Source organism: Prionailurus bengalensis, chromosome F2, assembly GCF_016509475.1.
Source record: "Prionailurus bengalensis isolate Pbe53 chromosome F2, Fcat_Pben_1.1_paternal_pri, whole genome shotgun sequence".
In the NCBI taxonomy this organism is placed as follows: Eukaryota; Metazoa; Chordata; class Mammalia; order Carnivora; family Felidae; genus Prionailurus; species Prionailurus bengalensis.
The window spans coordinates 28,325,559-28,349,644 of record NC_057353.1 but is presented as its reverse complement, the minus strand read 5'-3'; the positions used below and the strand labels follow the sequence as shown (position 1 = coordinate 28,349,644).

The 24,086-nt window shown below is 39.3% G+C and overlaps 1 protein-coding gene and 1 long non-coding RNA gene across 2 annotated transcripts in view; one reads left to right on the top strand and one right to left on the bottom strand.

Moving 5' to 3' along the window:
- STMN2 (stathmin 2) overlaps positions 1–13,975 on the bottom strand; it is a 47,708-nt gene extending 33,733 nt beyond the window's left edge. The window contains exon 1 of the mRNA XM_043601248.1: positions 13,750–13,975. Within this exon, the coding sequence (XP_043457183.1) occupies positions 13,750–13,768 (19 nt within the window). The 5' untranslated portion in view covers positions 13,769–13,975. The remainder of the gene's footprint in view (positions 1–13,749) is intronic.
- LOC122495516 lies at positions 5,935–7,613 on the top strand. Its single transcript, XR_006300484.1, has 2 exons — positions 5,935–6,679; positions 6,921–7,613. It is a non-coding gene; the product is annotated as an uncharacterized LOC122495516 (long non-coding RNA).
- Positions 13,976–24,086: the final 10,111 nt, after the last annotated feature.

The following is a 24,086-nucleotide window of genomic DNA, read 5'->3' as shown; positions in this document are numbered from 1 at the left end:
TTCTAAAATTTATCAGAAGTGATAAAACATGCAGTTTTCTGGATAGAAAAACTTCAGGGTTATTCGTTATTTGTTGTTTATTTTTCATGAGTGACATCTTCCCTTTGTATTTAGATGGGTGAGCTTTCATTTGGCCAGGCAGGCAGGGCACAAAGTCCAGTGTTCTCCTCAAGTTACACTTTTCTGCATTTCTTCTCTAGGATATGTTGTAACATGTACTGCAGCTTGTGACCAATACAGACTGCAACTGGGAACACCATTTTAAGGTTTCATTTTAAGAAAAATTTCAAAATTCGAAATCTAATTCTTTCAAGGCTCCCTAATTCAATATTTCTTCCACTTGGAAAAAATTTTCATCCTAAATATGGAGTTTCGTTTTCTTTTATTTGTTCTACTACAAATCTTTTTTTCTTTTTTTCCAAGCCAAGTTTTTGGTTGATAGGAGAGATGCAGTTCTTTTCTCTCCACCTTGTGTTTTGGCTAGGTATTTCAGAACCTAGCTAGAATTTTTTTTTTTTTTAAATGAGGAAATGCCTACATTTTCTTTAAAACTGAACTTTCCTACCCTGTGCAATGAACTTGTACATTGTATTATGAGCTTGTAAGGACTTATGTTATTTTAATGCTTTCATGTAAAGCTCCTCCTTTGTCATTATTCTATGCTTGTGAGAAAGTATGGAGAAATGGAGATTGCTATCATCAACAGAATCTAGTTTGAAAAAGACCTATGTAGCACTTATAAATGTAAGCACATATTTCTATCATGTTCTCAGTTATGTCGTAAATACAGTTGCAAGTTTATATACCACACGTTTATATTAAGTTTTAGAGGCGAAATATTTAAAATGATCTTTTATATTGGTAGTCAATTATTAACTAAGCCTTTGTAAAGTCAGAAACCCAACGAATGTTAATTTGATTTCTTAGTTTCTTTATTCTAGTCATTACATTCTGCTAACATCCTCTACATTTATAATGACTGGTACCTGAAACACTACTGACTGAAAAGGTGTTACTGTCATGAATGATTGAAGAATAATATGAAACTCTACGTATTCATAGCCTTGTACCATCATAGTCATCTAAGGAATACTATGTTCATATTGTTTGGCTCTAGTGTCTTTGTTGTACTTATCTACTAATGAAAGGAGAAGAGGGAGACTAAATGGATCCAGAGAGAAAAGCTCCTGGAGTTATCTCTGAAAGAAAAGGTCTAATTGGAAGAAGGGTGTTGGAAATGGCAGTAGTAGGTCAGGAGAGTGCCAGGTAGGGAGAAGACTAGAGAATCAGGTGTGAAGGATTTTGCAACAGCCCAGTGATGGGGAGTGATGGGGTTCAGATGAAATTGATGGTTTAATAGGAATGTAAGGACAAGAGACTCTGTGTGTCTGGTGTGTGTGTGTGTGTGTGTGTGTGTGTGTGTGTGTTATGTCATATAATCCCCCCCCTTTCCTGCCCTTTAAGAGACCTCAGTGTAGACTTTTACATCTTAATGTTTCTGGAATCAGTTTTTATTTCTATGGAATGTGACATCTTATGTAGCTGAACCTTACTGGGCAGGCAAAAAGGGTCAATTTTTTTGATATATGTATTTGAAGTAGGATGAGATATGAAATAGGACAGTGAAACATAAAATGAGAAATAAATGCAAGAGAAGTGTACTTTTAATTCTGGCATGTTCCCCAGAACGGATTTGCTTTGGAGATATACTATACTGGCAGCTGCATCATAAATATATCAGCTCTCCCTCTGTCACAAAGAATTACTGAGTAGCAATCATTTCTTAAATTCCAAGTAATTTCCAGTAGATTTGTTACTATATGTGGAAATTTACAAAGTCCAAGAATTTAGATGTTTACTTTAAGTGATTGTTTTTATTTAATATTTCCATCATCTGTTCAGGGAGTCTTGGATGGAGATTAATTTTTTTTATTAAAAGTGCTTGATATTCAATTGATTAGCTAATCCTCATAACGACCGTGTGATTTAAGTGGTATTATTTTCCCCATTCATAACTGAGAAAACTGTGGTATAGAAATGATAATTTGCACAAGGAGTATCTGATAATGACGAGTGGTGCAGGGTTCAAAACTATGTCCATCTAATACGCAACCCACTTCTAATCTGCCAGAATGCACTCTTACACATAACAGCAACATTCTTGACCTAAGCTTTTTTTGGGGCGGGGGCGTGAAGGGGGAATTTATATCACTGTTTTAAATTTTCATAGCATTTTGCACTCTTTTAAGTTCCATGACAAGTTGCTTTTTCCTATTACACAGAACTTTTCCTTTTTGTTTTTAACTTTTGGAGGCAGCTTTAAACCAAGCTTTCGGCACACCTGAACATTCGGGCTTGGGTTGCTTTGTCTAAGGTGGGCCTGCTTGTATAGTTGCTCAAGAGGGAAGACTTAGACTCAGAGGGTAGAGAAGGTCAAGGTGGTGCTGGCAAGGGGCAATCATGGAACCAGCAGAAAAATCTGTACTAAGTGTCACCTTTTCCTTGTCAACCCTCTCACATTTTCTATTTCTCTTTTCAGGGGCACCCCTGCTTTGCCCATCTCTCTTAGTTTGAGGGTACCATCTTGGGTCACTACTTACCACCGTTCCCTTGGGTTGGGGAAAATTTGAGTGGGGACTATAATAAATTAAACTTTGGGTGACTTAGTTGTTGCTTCTCAGCCAATGCTCACTTAAGAATTCTAAAGAAGAATCTTGGATGAAACCTAAGCACAAGCCCCTCAAAATATCCGATACTGCTGTCCAAGCAAATCACTCAACATTTTATTTCAATTTATTATTTAGAAAGTATTTTTCAAAAAACAAAAGGCTCAGTTTCTTCACTCCTCGTTTCCTTGTTACTCATTCTAAATGTGCATTGGTATCTTGACGAGTAAAATATCCACTCATTCTATTTAATGACAAAAAAATGCAATGGGTTATATTTACAGAGTACTTGACAGGTACCAATCACTTTCACGTTTGCTTCCTTGGTTCTGAAAAGGACCTCTGAAACAGACAAGGCAGTATGTTGCCACTTTACAGATGCTGCAGTTGAGGCAGAGAGAGAAAAAGTGACCTGACCAAAGTTGGTTAGCTGAGAGAGTAAAGACTAGAGCTCAGGGCGTCAGGATCCTGCTTCTGGCCTCTTCCTGCAATGCAGCACCAGCAGCATGTGGAGACGGGTGGAGCTGTTGGGGCTTAAGTCCTCTATTCTTTTGAGTCCACTTTGCTGAGCTGGTCAGAGGAGGGAACTCACACCAGAGGGCCATGCTTCTTCCCCCACTGCTCCAGGTACCCACTGGTCACTGACATTAGGTTTAATCCAAGTGTGGTTCTGGACCAGAAGCATCAGCACCACCCAGAAGCTTGTTAGAGATGCAAATTAAGGAGACCCACCTCAGACCCACAGAATCAGAACTTCTGGGGGTGGGATCTGAAGTTCCCAAGTGCTGCTGATGCTCAGTAAAATTTGAGAAGCATTTTAACTAAGGGATTTCCTGGCTGGTCTGGTTGATAGAGGAGATTAGTTAAATATTTTAATTTTGTCCTTTGGGTAGATCACAGTACTTCCTAACTGATGTTCTTTGTGTATAATTATGTACTGTCTTGTAATAATTGTAGGGTAGTATAACAAAATTATTAAAGTGGTGGAGACTTCCAGGGGCAGCTGGGTGGCTCAGTAGGTTGAACGTTGGGACTCTTGATTTCAGCTCAGGTCTTGAGCTCATGGCTCAAGAGTTCGAGCCCCACATTGGGCTCTGAGCTGACAGTGGAGCCTGCTTGGGATTCTTTCTCTCTCTCTCTCTGTTGCCTCCCCTGGTTATACTCGTGCTTTCTCTCTCTCTCTCTCTCTCTCTCTCTCTCTCTCTCTCTCTCTCTCAAAGTAAATAAATAAACTTAAAAGTGGTGGAGGCTTCCAGTGATGGTTTAAGTTACTACTATTGGTATTCAACTTTTTTGTAAGTACAGAATCTTGTCTTCTTTAAAAGACTAAATTCCCCAAGCATGAGAATCATGTTCATTTCTATTCTCACAATACTTGGCATAGGCTTCAGAGGAGAATTGGTGCTTGAATCTATTTTACTTTAGTAAATCTTGCCATTAACTATTAACAACATTGGACTAAAGACAAATATGTTTAATGTGTGACTTCCCTCACATATGCATCTTTGATTACGGGACATATTTGATTATAGGACTTACAGGACTAAGTGCTAAACTTTATTAGTTTTATTTTTTATCAAAAAATCATAATAATATATTGTATATAATATGTAATATATAATCACACATATTAAATTATATGATATATATTACACATATCATATGTTACATATTACACCATTATAATCATATATATACACATTTTACATATATATAATATATATATACATTTATATTTTATATATAAAATGTATATGTATATGGCCTGAAGCTTACACATATGAACTAGACCCAGTAAATTCTTTTGAGCTTAAATTTATTCATTTTAAACAGAGCAACATGTATACTATTCCCATTTCATAGGGACTATATGAAGATTAAGAAGGATACAGCAAGTAAATATTTTCTAAGAACTACAAGGTCCAACATAGATCATGCCATCTAACTTTTCTTTTGAACACTTTACATTTTCAATCTTCTGTGTCTGTCTGCTCTTTTGTTGTTGTTGTTGTTTTAATATAAAAGGAAAAAGTGAGTCTGAAGTAGAATGAGGATTTCAAGTGACAGGAGTCTTGGATCATGTAATCTGTGCATCAAAAGACGAGAATTGACTCATAATTTTTCATGTGTTTGAATGAGGATAACGAGAAGGGTGCTAACTGGCACTTCTCAGATAAAGCTGCCAAGATTTAAATAACACAGTAGATATTGGTATTGGGAATAAAAAAGAACTTTGCAGTCATAAAGACAACATGTCTGGAAGCAGAGTTCCCAAGGAGGCTCCGGAAACTCTAGTGTCAGCTCAACTGCCTGACTCGCTTAGCGCCCCTCCCTGTGAGAGTCTGGAAGTGACTCTAGCAAGTAGAGTCACTAGCAAGTAACGTTTTGATAAAATTTTCGGGTCCCAGTGTTGCAACAGTCAATATCTTGTTAAGTTGAGCTTTGTCATGTGTATTAGGCTTCTATCTACTAGGAAGCCTGAACTAGAAGATTATCATTAGGTTTACTGTGAGTGGTTTTGCTGAATGGAAATCAAACTGTGGCTGCAGTTTATAGGGGAAAAAAAATCCCTAAAGAGGGAGTAGAGTGCTAATAAAAATGTAAAGTTTAAAATGCTCTCTTGTGTGAGTATTTGTGGAACTAGGTTTAGATAAATTTCATCCATGTCTTTTTATCCTGATATAAAGACTTACCACTGAAAAACTGAAAGACTAACAGATTCATATTCTGATGATCTATTATCTTTTTTTATTCTGATGATCTATTGTTTGTAATTACATAATTACTTGTGCTGTGGACGATGTACAAACTCTGACATCGAAAGTACAATTATTCTAAAAGAATAACTGTTAAATAAGCACTTTTACAGGCATTGCTTTATGATTTTGGTTAAAAAAAAATCAGTCCCAGACAATGTTATTTTAAGGTACTCCACAAAAATTATCTACTTCTGATCAAACTTTTTGAATTTTGTAATTTTTCCAAATATTAAATATTTTAATCTGGAGGCCAACAAAATTGCAAGTGTGAAAAATCTTTAAAAATTTTTAAAAAAAAAATGTTTATTTTTGAGACAGAGAGAGAAAGAGCATGAGTGGGGGAAGGGTAGAGCGATTGGGAGACACAGAATCCAAAGCAGGCTCCAGGCTCTGAGCTGTCAGCGCACAGCCTGACACGGGGCTAGAGCCCATGAGCTGTGATGTGAGATCATGACCTGAGCCGAAGTCAGATAGATGCCCAACTGACTGAGCTACCCAGGGGCCCAGCAAGTGAGAAAACTCTTAAAATTTTTGTTATGGTTTTATAGTCTAAGGTATGGCTGCTTCTCTTAAGTACAATTCCTAGAGAAGCTATATTTCCAGATGACTAGCAAAATGATTGCTGAAATGCATTAATTAACCTTTATATTCACATAAAAGTGTTTTGTGAGAACAAATGTACACAAAATGTTATCTTTAATCATGGTTAATAAAAATGGGTTATATAAACACAGGTTTTACTACTGCAAATGTCTCCTTGACAAATGACAGGACCTGATTCCTTTATTAAAAGATAATTAGCAATGTTTCACAAGGGATTCAGAGCCTTCCTCCTGCTTGCTTGCTTTTGACGTAATAAGATGAAGAGTCTTGAAGAACATCTAATGATTATACTAACTGTGGATGCCTGGGTTGTATATCTCCTTTAGTTCTAGATTTATTTCATAAAACAAAATATTAAAGTTAAATATCTGGTGTTTATGGAAGGAGGTAAGGGCCCATTTTAAAATGCGATAGCCATGATGATATTGATTACATTAAGTCAAGATTTTTTGTTTGTTTGTTTGTTTCCCCCCCAGACCTGGTCATCCTGTTGTGTCCCCACCCAAAGTCCCCGCTGATTTCTTAGCTGAGCCTTCAGACAGCCATGTGTTCCATACATTATACCCCCTCAGAGCTTTTTTTCCCTCAAAGCCTAAATCATGGCAATTATTCTCAATGAATCCCGGGTTAGGTCTTAAAAGTAATCATCAGGTTGATGGGGCGCCTGGGTGGCGCAGTCAGTTAAGCGTCCGACTTCAGCCAGGTCACGATCTCGCGGTCCGGGAGTTCGAGCCCCGCGTCGGGCTCTGGGCTGATGGCTCAGAGCCTGGAGCCTGTTTCCGATTCTGTGTCTCCCTCTCTCTCTGCCCCTCCCTGCCCCTCCCCCGTTCATGCTCTGTCTCTCTCTGTCCACCCCCCCAAAAAAAAAGTTGAAAAAAAAAGTAATCATCAGGTTGAATGTATTTCCTCTTCAAAGTATGTCTGTGCTAGCAAAGGGTAAGAGCATCTCAGGGTTGTTATCCAAAATGGAGGCTTCACAGGTTTGACCTCCATGGTGGGAACACTTCTGCCACGGAGCATATAAGAGTGGCTAGTACTGGTTAAAAGGACAGATTCTGGAACCAGATGGCCCGGGCTCAAATTCTGTATCTAACTGTGTGACCTTGGGTGAAAATCACTTTATCTGTCTGTGCCTCAGTTTCCTCATCTGTAAAAGTACCTACTTTTTAGGATTATTGGATGATTAACATCGCTAATATGTGCAAAGTGCTTAGTTCCTAGCCTGTTATATGTGCTACATAAGGGTCAAATCAATAAATAAAAGTCATTTCTCATAGACACTCTGTGAGGTTTAGGTCTATGCCAGAAAAATGAATCTTGAAAGAAAACAATGGCAGAGAAAAAACCTGTTAATGAACAACAGCAACAACAACAACAACAACAACAACAACAACAACAAAGGAAGGGATAACCTTGAGGCTTAATCCAACTTTGTGTTGACTAACAGTATATCCTACCAACTTTGTGGCCAGTTCTATTTGGGACTATGCTTTTAGTGCCCTATTTGGGAAATGTTGTATTTCTAATTGGAGATATTTTATGTAGTATACTTTTTCAGGTTGCATTTCCAGAAAGGTGGTAATGTTTGCATGGTCAGCCACCCACTGCATGGGAGGACTGACATATGGTATTTTTGATAGTATTCTTCAAAGACCAATTTTTTTCCTCTTGGTTGACTTTCTTGAATAGTATCAAATAATGGAAGCCCTTTATTGGCTTAAGTAAGGAGAAAACACATGTGTAATCTGTTTCCAATGATGCACCCACACTCCCTAAATTATTAATAATTTTCTTATGTGCTATCCAGAAAGAAATTCAATTGGGTAAGTAATAAGTATGGGATATGTTGAAAAGCAATTTTAGTACTGTTCCATCTTCTGTTTTAATTTCTACAATATGTGGAGTATTTGTAGCAAATTAGCTATATGGCAAACGGGTTACAGACTTTTAGATTATCCCATAACTAAAAGGTTCTGTGTTGAACTTCCTGTTCTGCACATTGTTTTGCGAACAATAGTAAGCTAGCAATATTGATTTGTCATCTTCCCAACTGTGCCACAAGCCATATTCATTTTGTGTTAGATACACACACAGAGCCAAATTCTCATTTTCCACCTTTCTCTTGAAGGTCTTCTGCTGAGTGCTACAATATGAATATATTTTTAAAAATCCAATTAAGAGAAGGTGATGACAGAGAACACATAACTCCCAGAGGTATACAATCCCTAAAAGAATGAGTTTGGAAATGAAATATTTTGTAAGGATTGCCATGCATTTGAAAATATTAAGACCTAATATCAAAGCTTATTGTACATCACAGTTCTCTACTTCTAAATCTGGTATGTTTGGTGGTTAGAATCAGCATCATCTGGTAGTTTGTTAGGAATGCAGAATGTCTGGCCTCAATGAGACCTTCTGGATCAGAATTTGCATTTTAATGCAAATCACAGGTAATTCATATGCAGATTAAAATTAGCAGAACACAGTAATATGAAACTATTAAATATTTTACAGATGGATTATAGTTTCATGAAACATAAGAGAAAAAAAAAATCCCTGCCAATGCAAACATGAAAAAAAATCCATTTTTGATGATCCTAAAAATTAGTTTCTGCTTGTTTTTGGTACCTCTCCTCAGATATCACTTTGTGTCTACCTTTTAACTGCTAGCCTGCAGGCTCCCTGAAGGTGGACATTGACATTCAGGTGTGTCCACAACATCTGGAGCACATTTTAAACAAATGAATAAGTAAATAATGTTTTTGTTTAATTTATTCCTTTATTCAAACATTAAAACATTCTCTTCCTAAATAATTTTGCTATTACCACTGACTATTTTCTACCATTCATCCACTACAAACTCCCAAAAGTAACATAAGTGATGTAACAGCAAGGTAATGAAACTACAAAGTAAAATCGTAACAGAATAACTAACCAGGGTCTACACCTACTTCCAAGTAGGTCTCCTTGAAAAGGTGAACAAACTCTTTTCATCCACTAGGGTAAAGTATGCCATTAATTTATTGAACAAGCAACTGAATGTTCCAGATTAAAAAAAAAAAAAGATTTTGTTAAATAGCATTTGAAACTGGGTTTAAAAAAATCAGGGGTGCCTGAGTAGCTCAGTTGGTAAGGCATCTGACTTCTGCTCAGGTCATGATCTCACCATTTGTGAGTTCAAGCCCTGTGTTGGGCTCCGTGCTGACAGCTCAGAGCCAGGAGTCTCCTTAGGTATTGTGTCTCCCTCTCTCTCTGCCCCTCCCCTGCTTGTCCGCTGTCTCTGTCTCTCTCAAAAATAAACACTAAAAAAAAAAAAAAAAAAAAAAAAAAAATCAATCATCTATTTCTTAAGAGAACTTGATTGCCCTCTAGTGGGGTGAAAGGTAATGTGGACTCCAAGGTTTTCCAATTGAGAGAAGTAGGAAAGAGAACTAGCCTCAGTTCTCTGATTTGGTCTTTTCTTCTTGTCTGACAGATGTCTTGCATTTTCATATAAGGTCACAGACCCTGAGACAACAGAATAGTGTGTATTTTCCCAAGAACCAATAGGAAATTGATGTGAGCTGGAATTAGGTATCAGCAGCTTGGGAGCAGCCACACCCAAAGCAAGTAGCTTTGGGCCAGCTTCATCCAGGCTTGTGAGCAAGGAGCTATTGCAGGGGAATAGGGCATATAAGTCAGTTCTGTTCAGTTGGAGTAAAAAACAGTGGTGATCGCTAAATCAGGAATTTTCCTAAAGATGGTCTGGATTCATTAATGAGAAAAATGCTCAGTTAAATATGTAATCGATTCATCTCCCAGTTCATTTTTAACTATACAGATTTAACTTAAAATTCTGGATGATAGCAACTACTAGATATTCACAGAATTAAATAACCATTTCGATCCTAAATTACAGGGAGGAAAACTATCTTATTGTGTGAATCAGCTTTCTGGCACTCTGAAATGGCTGAAGGGCACTCTTGAATCTGGGTAAAATGTAACCTCTTGCAGCCTTTTCATCACAGAGAACGGGTTATTTGATAGAAGACATACTGGGCCACACGATTGAATGCTTATTCCAGAATCTATCCATTAATAATTAAAAAATCCCCAAAGTGAGCAAACGTGTTTTTAATGCAACAAATAAAATCCTGCTAAAAATGTTAATGATTAAGAGCAGAGGCAATTGTTCTAACAATAAAAATACTCCCCTCCCCCTTAGGATGGACTAATTTACTACAAATTACTTCACAAAACCATTGCGAATTGTGACTGAACAAAATTCCAGATTTTAATGTTAAAAACCATTCACTCTTAATTATTCATTATTTCAAAATGTACTTTCAGAGAATTTTAACATGTGTAGACAAATATCACCAGGTATTTTAATTTATACCCTCATACTAGCCATGTGTATTAGGAATACACTGGGTCACATAATGCTTATTGCAGGCTCAGCTTACTCAGCAGGTATTAATCACATATATCATTAATTGATAAGCTACCGCTGTTTCTTTTTTAGTTTTATCTGGAAAGCCTGACCAAATCCTCATTTTTCCACTTCTGGTTACTTATATATCCATTTAGAAGGCGCTCACTTCATTGGAGAAGATAATGGGGAATTCTATATGCACCTAGTACAATCATGCTGAATAATTGTTTAATGAATCAGGAAAAAGCACCCGCCCTGGTGATTAATTGATTAGGCTTTGCAACCGAAACGATGTCAAAATCCGTTATTTTAATATTGCGGAGGTTGTACTTCTTTTCATGTTTTGCAAATACAGCTTATTCGTGGCAGAAAGGACCCTTGCATTGTCATATTATGGGTGGGATTTTTATTAATGGGATAGTGGCTACCATTTCAAGATCCAGGTTTCTGTGCAGAATTGAGACTGTATCAAGAATCAGCAATTGGAAGTCAGTTTCAAAAAAAGAAAAGAAGAAAAAAAACAGTTAAAATTTTTTGCATAACCTGTATTTATATATTGATAGATATAACCTTATGGAATATACAGTGAAAATCGTAACCTCTTAATTGTATATGTATAATTTTACCCATTGCAGTAACAATTATGTGCGGAGAATTTTCCAGCAATCTTTGGCACACAAATCCTACTCTTAGTAAGCACCTGCACGTAATATCCGACCCACATGAACATACGTGATCCGGACAGGGATTGAAAATACATTCGCTTTATAATGTAAAATGAACAACAGGACAAAAAACTCTTTTTTTAAGGGGTGGGGGAGAAGGCAGGGAGGAGTAGAAGCAGGAAAAGTGAGTGCAACAAAGGTTAATAATCCTTAATCAAATTCAATCACTTGAACCTTTTGAACACATAAGGCCGTTGAGTCATGAAATAATAATAATATTATAATGATAATGATTTAAAGTAATACTGATAATGATGAGTTTGTAGCCGCCCTCCTGCAGCAGAAACCTCTTGGTGGGGGTGCAGAGCGCAGAGCGAGATCGCCCCCGTCCCTCATTCTGAGAACCTTTCTGGACTTGCGGGTGAACCGCGAACTGTGCGAAGCGGGGGTAGCTCAGGACACTGCGCAGAAACCGGTCTCCCGGGCTGCACCCGCGGGGGCGAGCGCCCAGCTCGGGGGAGGGGAGTACAGGGCGCGGCGCTGGGCTCTGCAGGGCTGGCAGCGCTCCACGCGCCGGCTCGCCCAGTGCGCCCCCATCCGGCCAGCGGCTGACTGGTCTAGGTCGCAGCTGGGAGGGGTGGGGCCGAGCCGCGCCCCGCTGGATTAGTGAGGGTCCTCCTAGAGAGACTCTCCAAAGGGTCTTCGTCCCGGGAAATAATAGAGAACCGCGCGTGGGCCGAGGGTTTCAGCTAGGGGAAAGTGCCTGAGCTCCGAGGGCTGGGGGAGAGCGAGAAGAGAAAAAACCCTTCCCGCACCCCTGGGCAGGGGTCACCTCTGCGGTCTTGCGGCCGGCTGGGGTGGGGCCGCGCCTTTGTGTGGCCGGGCGGGGCTCGAGCCAGCTTTTCTGCAGAGCCACCCTCTGGGCTGGGAGGGGCTCGGCGCCAGGACCCAGAGCAAAGCCGGGTGTCTGCGCATCTCGAGGGGTGTCTGGGCTGTTCTGGACTGCGGGGCTGCAAAAAGGGGCTCTAGGACTGCAGACCGTTCAACAGTCTTTCCCCAGCTCCGTTTCCTTGCCAAGCCTCGGAGCCCGAGGTCTTCCCACCACCACGGAAAGGGTGGGGCAGGGCGGAGCTGTGCAGCGAGAGCCCTGTCCATCGCTTTTTCCCTTCTCCGCAACCATCACCGGGGGTCCCGGGGGAGGGGTGCTTCCAGCAGCCACCAGACCTCGGGTCCCTCCCTGCCTGTCCACCCCCGGGGCCACCGAGCGCCAGAACCGTGGGACACTAGAGGCGCACGACCGGTGGGGGATCTCTGTGTCTGGACTGTTTCTCTGATACAGGTTGAGCCTATGAAAATTGCCATTTTTCGGCCCTGTTTGACCTACAAGACGGGTATTTCGCGTGGCTCAATTTAAGAAGTTGGCCTCTCTTGGATCTGTATTATGATTATATCTACACACACCTAGGTTCCCGAAGCTTTTACCCAAAATGATCAATGAGTTCAAAGAAGCCTTCATTGGCGTCAATGTCTAGCCACCCTACGTGGTTTCGAAAAGAAAAATGTTAACCCACTTTTTCCCTCCTCTCTCTGTAAAACGGAACAATGAGGCCAGGTCGGGAAGGCTGGGGCAATGGTCGGGTCTGTTTCGGAAACCGAGGCTGGGAGTCAGGAGCGCGAAGCGCGGGGCGTGGCCCTGCTGTCCCTCCTGGGCTGGGCTCCTGGGCGTCGCGCTGCGTTCCCCACCCGGCCCTCTTTCGGCTGATGCTGCTGCACCCCGCAGCGGGGAGGAGTGAGGGCGCCGGCGCGGCTTCGCACAGGGTGGGGCCGTCCGCATTGTGCGCCCAGCGCTGCAGGTGCCTCCCCCTGGGACCGCTCGTCCTCACACAAAGAAACCCCACCCCAGTGCCTTCGAAACCGCTGTCCCTCCACCCCTCCCCACCGCGCGCTTCCCCGCCCCTGCAGCTGCCCACCCGCGCCCTCCAAGCCCTCCCCGACTTCCTCTCTCTTTCCCCTCCCTTTCCCTAAAACAAAGGAGCGTAGCACCCCCACCCCCGCCCTAACCTCCCCGCACCGCGCCCCAGGACTAGCGGTTTCTCCGACGAGACAATACCATAAAATTTGCCCCGTTCTCCACCCGGCCCCCCCCCCCCCCCAGTCTCCACCCATCTTTCAAACAGCCTAGAAGGGACCGATTTGACTTCGCATTCTGTTTTTTCTTTCCCTCACCTTGCCCTCCTCTTCCCCATTTTCTTTTTTTAACTAGAGAAGAAATAAAGGATGTTACAAAGCACTTTCCAAAATGTCCCTTAACCCCATTTAAGGCAAACAGTAAAGGTAGCTCCCCCCCACCCCCCACGATTGAGCCCTAATTTTAAACATGGAAACAGAATAAATTCTCTACCCATGGGAGGGCAACTTACCTGCTTCTACCTTTCAAAAGAAAATTTTAGTTTTAGATTTCCATAGACACCCTCTTTGCCCTTCCCAAACCCCCAGAACTGCCTTCGTCCTTCCCGGTTCCTGTTTTACCCTTAACGTCTTTTTCTCTATAAAATATCTCTGAATGCCTTCAAAACTCTAAGAGAGAAGGTGAGAGGTGGGCTCCAGGTCGAGCCGAGGGAGAACGAGGCGCGATGCCTTACCCATTGCTGTTTTAGCCATTGTAGGGATGTGCAGATGCTGAGCGGTGGAGAAGGCGAAGGGTCCAGCTACAGCAGCGGAGAGAGCGAGAGAGAAGACTGAATAAGGCACTGAGTCTGCAGAGTGGGACCGTGCGAGAGAAAGAGCAAGAGGCAGGAGCCCATGAATAATTATCACTCAGAAGCTCAAGCAGATTGGCTCCCAAGGTCCCCTGACATGACTCCCGCAGAGTCAGAATCTCCAAGCATTAAATATTGATCGACCAATGGTGCTGGAGTACAAAGTACCAGAATGCAGTTTGAAATGGAAATCAGTCCTTCCCTAGCAGCTCCCCCCCGTTTTGGGGGCCTGATAGTACAGTCCAAGTAGAGTGGAGCCTTAGCCCAGAAGCCTCCTAGGAGCTAAGAACTGGGCTGTGCCTACCTGGGAGCCAAGAGGATTGACTTTGTTCACACTTGTTTTATCTCACAAATAGACATTAAAAAGGTGAAGGGATTTAAAGCTTTGAAAAGTCTTCACAGCATGCCGACTAGTGAAAACATCTGTTTAGACGTTGTGGTTTTACTTGTTCATGTTTTCTCTTTCACCTTTGACCCTGTTTTGGTAGTTTCTAGTCCCCCAGAGTGACCCCATGTCTGGCTATGGTAGCAACTTGAAACAGAACTGCATTATTGACTTTTGTCTCTCAGCACAGTGGGACTCAGATGTCTCGGACTCTTGAAGGTCTCTGGGCAGAGTGAGGCCTGGTGTTTTCTACTCTTGGCACAGAAGGAAGGGGCTGTCTGGGTTACTTAGGAATAGGGACAAATAGTTATGGTCCACCTGGGTACCTCAAGGAGGAAGGGGAGAGTCAGCTTCCAGTGTCTGTGACCTCTCCATCTGGTTACATGGCAGAACCAGGTTGACTGATTGGCTTGGGTATTGGAGGACCATAGATGGGTAATGCCATTCTACCTTGGAGATGTAGAATTGCCTCTCTGGATTGAAACCCCAGTGACTCTTTCAGGTTTCAAAGAAGAAACCTTCATGCTGAAAGCTAACTGGCAATGAAAGGTGTGATCTGGGGGATGATTTTTCAGAGATCTGCAGACCCAATTGATATAGGTCAAAGAAAGATGTGTTAAAGTTTCAGGCTGAGCGATGTGGTATGTGAGGATCTGTGAGATCAGGTGCAAAAAGCGACCTTTGATTAGAGAGAAGGCATTCACTAATTCATTCTTATTGACTTAATGAGTGTCATTCATTAATTCGTTCTTTCTCCGAAGACTCACATAAATATTCATTGAGCGTTTATTACATGCCAAGCTTTGAGGACACAACCGTGAAAAAGATTTTAGACCTTGTTCTCATAGAGATTTTAATTTAACACTTCTGTGATTTCTCTGAGCCTTCCTCTAGTCTAGATCCATTCAGGAAACTGTGGTTTTTGACATTTGAAAAAAGGGAAAGAATCGCCAATTCCATTGCAGTTGATAGCTAAAAGAATAGCACATTGTTGAAATCATGAATACATACAGAATCCTGGCAAATTTTTAATTTTATAGAAATGATTGTGGTTATTCTAATGAATGAAATAATTTCTTAGCAGGTTTCTATTAAGTCATATATCAAAAATTCTAGGCTCATGAATAATATGCAGTTTTAAACATAAAACTATTTGAAAAATAACAGGCACTCTCCTTGGTGCTGAAATAAATTTCTTCACCTCCTATTAACTTGTAAGACATTTAAACCCCATGGACATCTGCTGAGTGATAGAAAACTATTGGAACTAGAGCAATTCTGACCTGCTGAATCATAGGAAAAATAAAAGATAAAGTGGAGATCAATAAAATTACTTCTTGAACAGGAAGATTAGAAATTATTTTTCCTGTCATTGTATAGGTCTGTGACTATGACACAGCAAGAGAGCAGTATGGAAGTTGGCAGGGTCTGGAAATATATAGCCATTTTCTCCCTTTCTAGGGTCATTTCCCACTTTAAATGTGAGAGCTAATTCCTTCTCCGTGGAGTAGTTACCAGTAATGAGATGAGAGATCTTCAGCCTGTCTATGTGACTCAAATCTTTATGGTACTCCTCTTCTCCCCACCACACCTTTTCCCCTCAGGTTATGTATCATGTTTACATATTCTCTAGCTTCCTTGGAGAACAGGATCCCTAAGTCATGACATTAATGTCTGTAACAACTACCACTGGCAGTTGAGTGAGATCTTTTTCTGCACTTTGATCAAACAAAAAACAAAACAGAACAAAACTCGCACACATTCTATTGTCTAATCTCTCATCCTTTGGGGAACATGACTTACTGATGGATAGAAATGTGAGAAGGAGGTCAGTATGCATAGGGGCAAGTGTCAGATGTGTGACTCTTTTCTATTTCTGACTCTTTGGGTGCTAGCCACCTAACCTCAGCTTTGTGTGATTTTTAAGTAATGTCAAGCAGGGAAGAGGGTAGGTTAGCATGATTTACTATAGTATACAGAGATAGCAGGCTATCATCAACTGGCTAAAAAAAAAAAAACCCTAAATAAATTTAAAAAGCTGACTTATTAATCAATTATTGTTCTTTCTTTTCTTCTAACATAACAATTTGAATCATGGATATTGGCCTGGGAGGGTAGGGGCAAATAGGAATAGAGAATTATTTTATATTCAATAGTTTATTCATTATTCATTCACTTGTTCAGCCAATTTATTCACCCAACAAATATTTATTTAGTGAAATTTCAGGCTTTTGTATTATGAAACCACCAACCTTCTCCTTAATGTTTAAATTTTTTAATGCACAATAAAAGAAAGTGTAACCTTCACCTCTTTAAGAAAATTATATTTATTTTGGAGGATAAATATCCTGGGAATCAGTTAGACTGCTTTTGGTTGCAAAGTATAGAAAACACAATCAAGTCGCTCTGATTAAAAAAAAAAAAAAAAAAGAGGATTTTTGACTCATCTAACTACAGAGATAGAATAGGCCACAGAAGCCTGGAGATAAAAATCAGCTTTCCCTGAAACAAATGATTTTGATAAGGATGGGTGGATACCCAAATTAAGGAATAAGTACTAAGTTTCTACAATGTGACATAAGGCCTGTATTCCAGGATTTGGGGTAGACTGTAGGGTTATCATGTATAAACTGCCTAAATCACTATGGATACTTAATAAATTATAACTACTATGTTTACCATTTCCAATACATTTAAACTTTTTAAGGGTATGGACTGAATAGTGTATATCTTTATATCCTTTATAGTGCTTGGCTTCATGATTCACACAGTTGAAAGTCCATAAATACTTGTGAATTAACAGTGACAATAATAAAATACGGTTGAAAATAATTCAAAATGATTGAACCTGGTGAAGCCATAGTGATGCTTTCAACCACATTTCTTTGCATAGCTCCTGTCAGGAGCAGTTACTAAGCTGTTTACTATTGTTTATTTATATTCTTCCCCATTCCCTAAAGGGCAGAGGTGGATAAAACCTTTGTCAATTTTGTAAAATCTTTAACAGTAGTAAGAGGAAGCTGTGGAAATGAAAGATGTGCTAACAGAGATTTTAATTACTGTGGGTTACAGTGTATTGTGTTTTATCTCTGTGAGGAAGCCTGAGGTGTTGATTTCTTTCCAAAGTGGAGAGGAACAGTTGCTTTGGAGGTTTAGCTGATGTAATCTAATGTAGTCATATGACTTTCTGCTATTAATAATCAAGTGTCTGGGAAGGAATTCTAAAGTAATTATTAAAAGCTAGTGAGATACAAAAAATATTGTTAGAGTTGAGTTAATTGTTTTGATCTGACATTAGTTGATTACAAAGGAAGTTTGGGGGGCAGCAGCGGAAGCCATAAAATTTCTTTTTAGGTAGTTGGGAATGCAGTTATAACTGAAGATATCTACTAATGCATCTAAAATAGTAAGATGAAAAAATAGTTAACTGACTAACATTTTGACTATTTTGCTATATTTAAACTTTTATAGATTAATAAAGAATAAAAAGAATCAGGTGCCCTTCAATAGCACTATCTAATATGGTTTAATTGAAAGGAAGTCATCCTGAGAAAGGGGAGTATTCCTTATTAATAATGAAATCTATATAGTTCAGGAATTTTCCAATGTTTTAGAGTTGTTTTCTGAAATGATGAATGAACATATCTTATTATTTCCTCTTAGATCAGTTATTTAAATATGAAGGATGTTTAGTTAATGATTATCTCCTTTTTTTTGTACCTAAGGTTTTCTTTATGTACAAATGGGACTTGTACATATTAATAATTAGTATAATTTACCTGGAAACAAAATGACCTATTGAGATGAGTAAGTCCTACTGATAGTTTTATAATTGAACTTTTTTGGGAACGAACTTGCTCTAATCATAAAAGGGACAATATAAATTTAATAAGTTGAATCTTTACATTAAATTGGTAGTGTTCGAAAACTGTTTGCTCTCTTGGCAGCAACTACTATGACTCTTTCCTTCTCTCTGTGAGTTGATTTACAACTTGAGTTCAAGGAGAACATTAGTTGGACACCACCGAAGCTGGGAAGTTGATTCCCCTTGGGATTCCACTCAGCATTTTAGCTTACAACACTCAAGTGGGAACACAATGGAGATAATACCGAAATGCCTGGAGGAGAAGTCTAGGAGAAGTATGACTCACTGTATTTATCCCATAGGCCCCATTTTATTTTATTTTTTAAACAGAAGCCCCACAATGAGCACAGTACTATATGTACAATTAACATGAGTTGCCCAAGAACTTTGTTTATTTTAAATCACAGCCAGAAGGAGGGGGAGGAGGATGAGGAGGAGGAGGAGGAAGAGGAGGAGAAGGAGGAGGAAGGGGAGGATGAAGAGGAGGAATTAGGGAAGAAAAAAGCAAAAGCATTTTATTATACTGCCTTCCAGGGATATTTTTCCATTAATCATTTATTAACTTGTTCTCTGACCCTCTGAACTTACCCCACCCCTGTTCTGCTTTATTATCAAATGAAATTGAATTAATAGATCTAAGTAATATTTTTAAAAAGCTATTTCATCAAAAATTCAATTTGACAGTAACATTAGCTTTGAGCTCAAATGTGTATTTAACTATTAGTTAAAACTTATCAGGGGGAACCTTTTCTTTGAAGCAAACTGGCATTTGTCAGGGAAGGTAACAGTAGTTATTTATGAGTTTTCTGAAAACTCTTTCTGAAAACTCTGAAAGTGATGTGTTTTATTTCTGGGTATGACTATTGCTGAACTGTTGCCTGGACTTCGCTGAACACCCCTCCTTAGTGAAACGATGACTGTACTATTTCTTGCTTATCATGATACTGTCCTCCTTTTGGTCAAAGTGGGCTAAGTGAGTTGCAGTGACTTCAGTTGTTTTGACAGTGGTAGCATCAGCTAGTTGTCACTCTGGCATAGTGGCAATGGAATAGCTTTTAAGCAATATGATTCAGTAGAAAAGGGAAGATGTATGAGGACATTCATAATATTAAAAGAAATATTTGCAATCCCACTTCGTATCTAATTTTTAATTGGCCTAGAACCAACCAGGAGTATAAGTCTCATGGATAAATTTGGCCAACCCTAAAATCTATGTACCATTCCAACCCCTTCCTTCTCCCCCAAATTAACGATTCCACTTTTCTTCAAGTGTTTCCCTGGGCATTAGTTATTGTATTGATTCAGGATTTGGTTGGCCTGTAAATAGTCAGGGACAATTTTATTAGCTGGAACTAGTCTAGCCAACAATTTTTTTGTGGGTTGAGTGCTTAAGCTCTTTTATTTGTCATTCAGTTATAGTCAGTTATAAATTGTGGATCACACATTTCAGTCTGAGGACGACATTTTCATGGTACCTGGTGTCTTGGATCTTTTTTGATAAGCTACCTTGCCAGGTTTCTCACCACAAATATGAGATGCAGAGGGATTTGTCTTGAATCCTTAGAAAAGCAGTATGATTTTCTCAAAGTATAGGTCATATGTTGATGTCATTAGCATGGAAGGCCCATCTAATTATATAGGAAAAATAGTCCCTTGGGTGTGTACTGAGAGGGTATAAAGATAATCAGTCGGTACCAGTTTCTGCCTAGTTGTAATTAGTCTAATTGTGAAGAACAAACATTTTTGGTAGCTTTAAACAAATCACGTGATGGTTCTGAACTGATTTGTGACAAAACAGTTGACTTATAATTTGCATCGTTAGTGACGTGTCCCTTCCCATTTTTGACGTCATATGGGTGATGTGAGGCCCTGGGTATATATGTAACAGCAGTAATTGTGGGAGGCCTAGAGTTCGATTGAGACGTATGCATTAGATGTGTTTGGGTTAATACTTTTTAGGAGGATCTGGACCAGATATAAAATTCCACAATTGGCAATGTTGGCAGCCGTGGCAATGGTATGTGGCAGTTGTCTTTTTTATTTCTGTAAATTTCCTGCTTCTGAATTAGATCTCCAATGGGAATGGATATTTAGGTTGTAAAAATCCTTGGTACATTTGCATTGGAAAGTATAAATCCATGGATTATGTGTTCTGGAATTTAAGAACAGCATTAGTGGTTAGAAACACTTGAATGGCCCTGTTTTCAATACAGTTCTAAAACTGATTTTCATCGGTGTCTTTCCCCATGTAACCAATCTACCGGTTGTGTATTACATAGGTGTGTGTGCACAGGTATCTCTTTAGGAAGTACGGTTTGCACCTGTTGGGTATGATTGTTATGATACTAGGTTTTGAAAATACCTGTCAAGATCAAGATGTAATAAGGATAACTTAGTAAAAACGTGAGAATTTATGGGGATTTTGTGATGTACATTATATCATAATTAAGGTTAGGGAAGAACTTTAAGATAAGGAGGATCAAATTCTTCTGTAAATATTAATTGTTCTAATTTTAAATACTCTTAGTTCATAACTTTTAAACACAGTGCTTTGATTATATACCCTCAATTTAAAGACAACAAAACTACAAACTCCCCCACCCCCACAACCCAAAACAACTCCGAATCCAAAAAACCAAAACCTGTTCCTTGAACATTTCAAAATTGTTCTTGTTTGTATAGTACTGGGTGTGGAAATTCTGGAACCATTTTGTATATACAGTAGGATTGAGAACTGAGTCAAAATAATCTTATTATTGGGAGTCAGGTTTGTCTCTGTGGCAGAAGAGAGATACAAATATAGAATTTGGAAAGGTAGAAAAGAATATTGTGGTATTAGGGGCACCTGGGTGGTGGCTGACTCTTAATTTCAGCTCAGATCATGATCTCACAGTTCTTGAGTTTGAGCCCTGAATTGGGCTCAGTACTGACAATGCAGAGCCTGCTTGATATTCTGTCTCCCTCTTCTCTCTCTGCCCCTTCCCTGCTTGCTCTCACTATCTCTCTCAAAATAAATAAAAATAAATTAAAAAAAATAAAGAATATTGTGGTATTAGATTGGAATTAGATGTCTAAAAATTCATAGTATAAAAATATATATGCATTTCCTAATTCATGATTTAAAATACACCATATCTATAATAAAAGTCTATGCTTCTTAGTTTTATCTGCTGATTGAGCTAAGAAGCAATTACACACTGGTATAATGAGCAGTTAACACCCAGAGTTTGGTTTTGAAATACGATTCTCCACTAAAAACAGCTAGGGCAGGATGATCTTGTCAAAGTATATACCACATTTTCATGTAGTCAGCATGAGAAAACATAAATGTAGGAAAAAGATTCCTTGAGAGCATATGTTGAGGAGACATAAACTTATTGATATTATTGTACAGAACAAACACTCTAAGTAGATTTAAACAAACCACATCAGGGGTGCCTGGGTGGCTCAGTTGGTTAAGTGTCCAACTTTGGCTCAGGTCATAATCTCACATCGTGGGTTCAAGCCCCATTGGATTCTGTGCTGACAGCTCAGAGCCTGGAACCTGCTTCAGATTCTGTGTCTCCTTTTCTCTCTGACCCTCTCCTGCTCATACTCTGACTGTCTGTCTCTCTCTAAAAAATAAATAAACATGGGGCGCCTGGGTGGCGCAGTCGGTTAAGCGTCCGACTTCAGCCAGGTCACGATCTCGCGGTCCATGAGTTCGAGCCCCGCGTCAGGTTCTGGGCTGATGGCTCAGAGCCTGGAGCCTGTTTCCGATTCTGTGTCTCCCTCTTTCTCTGCCCCTCCCCCGTTCATGCTCTGTCTCTCTCTGTCCCCCCCAAAATAAATAAACGTTGAAAAAAAAATTAAAAAAAAATAAACATTAAACAAACCATGTGATGGTTTCTCAATAGATTAGAGACTTGCCTGATTCCAGGGTTGGGACACAGAAAATTCAAGATAAGTCTGAAGGACCTTATTTAATGGAAAAAAAAAAAAAAAAAGGAAGCTCTAAAAACTAATGGGTATTGTAAAAAGGACATAGGAGCCAGCTTGAAGGGATCTCAATGGCAAATCTGGGACAATCTAACTATCAATACAAATATAGCAGCAAAGGGGCTTCTGGGTGGCTCAGTTGGTTAAGCAACTCTTTTTTTTAAGTTTTTTTTTTAACGTTTATTTATTTTGAGACAAAGAGAGACAGAGCATGAACGGGGGAGGGTCAGAGAGAGAGGGAGACACAGAATCTGAAATGGGATCCAGGCTCTGAGCTATCAGCACGGAGCCCGATGCGGGGCTCGAACTCACAGACTGTGAGATCATGACCTGAGCCGAGGTCGGATGCTCAACGGACTGAGCCACCCAGGCGCCCCAAGCAACTCTTGATTTTAACTCTCACAATCGTGAGACTGAGTCTTGCATTGGGCTCTGCGCTGCCATGGAACCTACTTAAGATTCTCTCTCTCCCTCTCCCTCTGTCCCATCCCCATTTGTGTGTGCTCTCTCTCTTTCAAAAAAAGAACACATTAAATCAAATAATAATTAATTATGTATTTATGATAAATAAATACATGGGAGAAAAGGAAAAGCTCTTCTTTATCATGAAATATTATATAATACATGTAGGAGGAAAGATAGAGTTGGAAAAAAATCATCATTCTGCAAGTGCCATAATGATCACTGACTTAGGCAATAATCATTAAATGCTGAAATGACTAGGTGAAAGTTTGATGAGGAAGAGATAATTAAACTGTCTTAGAGTATTTCCTCACAGATTACTTATTAATTACAAAGGAAATATTGATGATGGAACCTTGAAATCTTGTGGAAGCCAACTGAGCCAAGCAATTGAAGTTAACATCACTAGCAATAGTGATAAATGACCATCATGTGTCTCTAGCTGTGGTACACTACAAACAGCATTAGTTACTTGGTTCTCCTGCCAAACATCTAAAAATTAATTATAACAAAACATCAAAAAGCCCATACTGATGGAGAGTCCATAAAACAACTTGCTTGTATGCTTAAAAAATATCAATCTCATAAAGGTAAAGACACATGAGAAACTGTGACAGATAAAGTAAAGAGACGTGACAATCAGTGATTGCAACTGGTGATTCCGGAATGGATTCTAGATCAAGAATGATGTATAGGAGATGAGTAGTATATTATATTATGACACCAAACCAATATTGATTTTTCTGAATTTGATCACTGGAATGAGGTTTTGTAAGAAAATATGCCTATTCCTAAAAGAGAAACATAAGAGTATTTAAAAATATAGGGTCAAAAATTAAAAACATAAAAATAAAGGTCATAATATCTGTAATCAACTTTTAAATGGTTTAGCATTAGTAATAATAATCATTTTATTATTTTTATGAATATATATAATATATATAAAGACAGAGAAAGGAGAGAGATATAAAGCAAATGTGGGAATGTTAACAATTAGTGAATACAGATGAAGGGCACATAGGGGTTAACTGTTCTTGGGACTTTCCTGTAACTATGGATTTTTTAAGAATAAAAATGTAAAAAACTTAAAAATATTATTAATTCTTTTTACCTCCTCAGAGCTTTTATGCTAATAGGCCAATGAGTGTCTGTTTTTGTTTTTGTTTTTGTTTTTTACAATGGATCTTTTATTAAGTAGGGAAACAAAGGAATTCTGCTTCAATTTGAGCAAATTCCACAGAAACTGTGCCCATCAATGTGTGCTTCTATCAAGTGAAACTGCCACTGACTCCCTAACCACAGGGGATACTTGGAAAACTGTTTCCCGGAGCTGATTCACATTACCTCGCACACGGTCAACTCCTGGTTGGTCTTTTTTTTTTTTAATATAAATAAAAAAAAATTTAACATTTATTTATACTTGAGAGACAGAGACAGAACACGAATGGGGAGGGGCAGAGACAGAGGGAGACACAGAATCTGAAGCAGGCTCCAGGCTCTGAGCTGTCAATACACAGCCAAACACAGGGC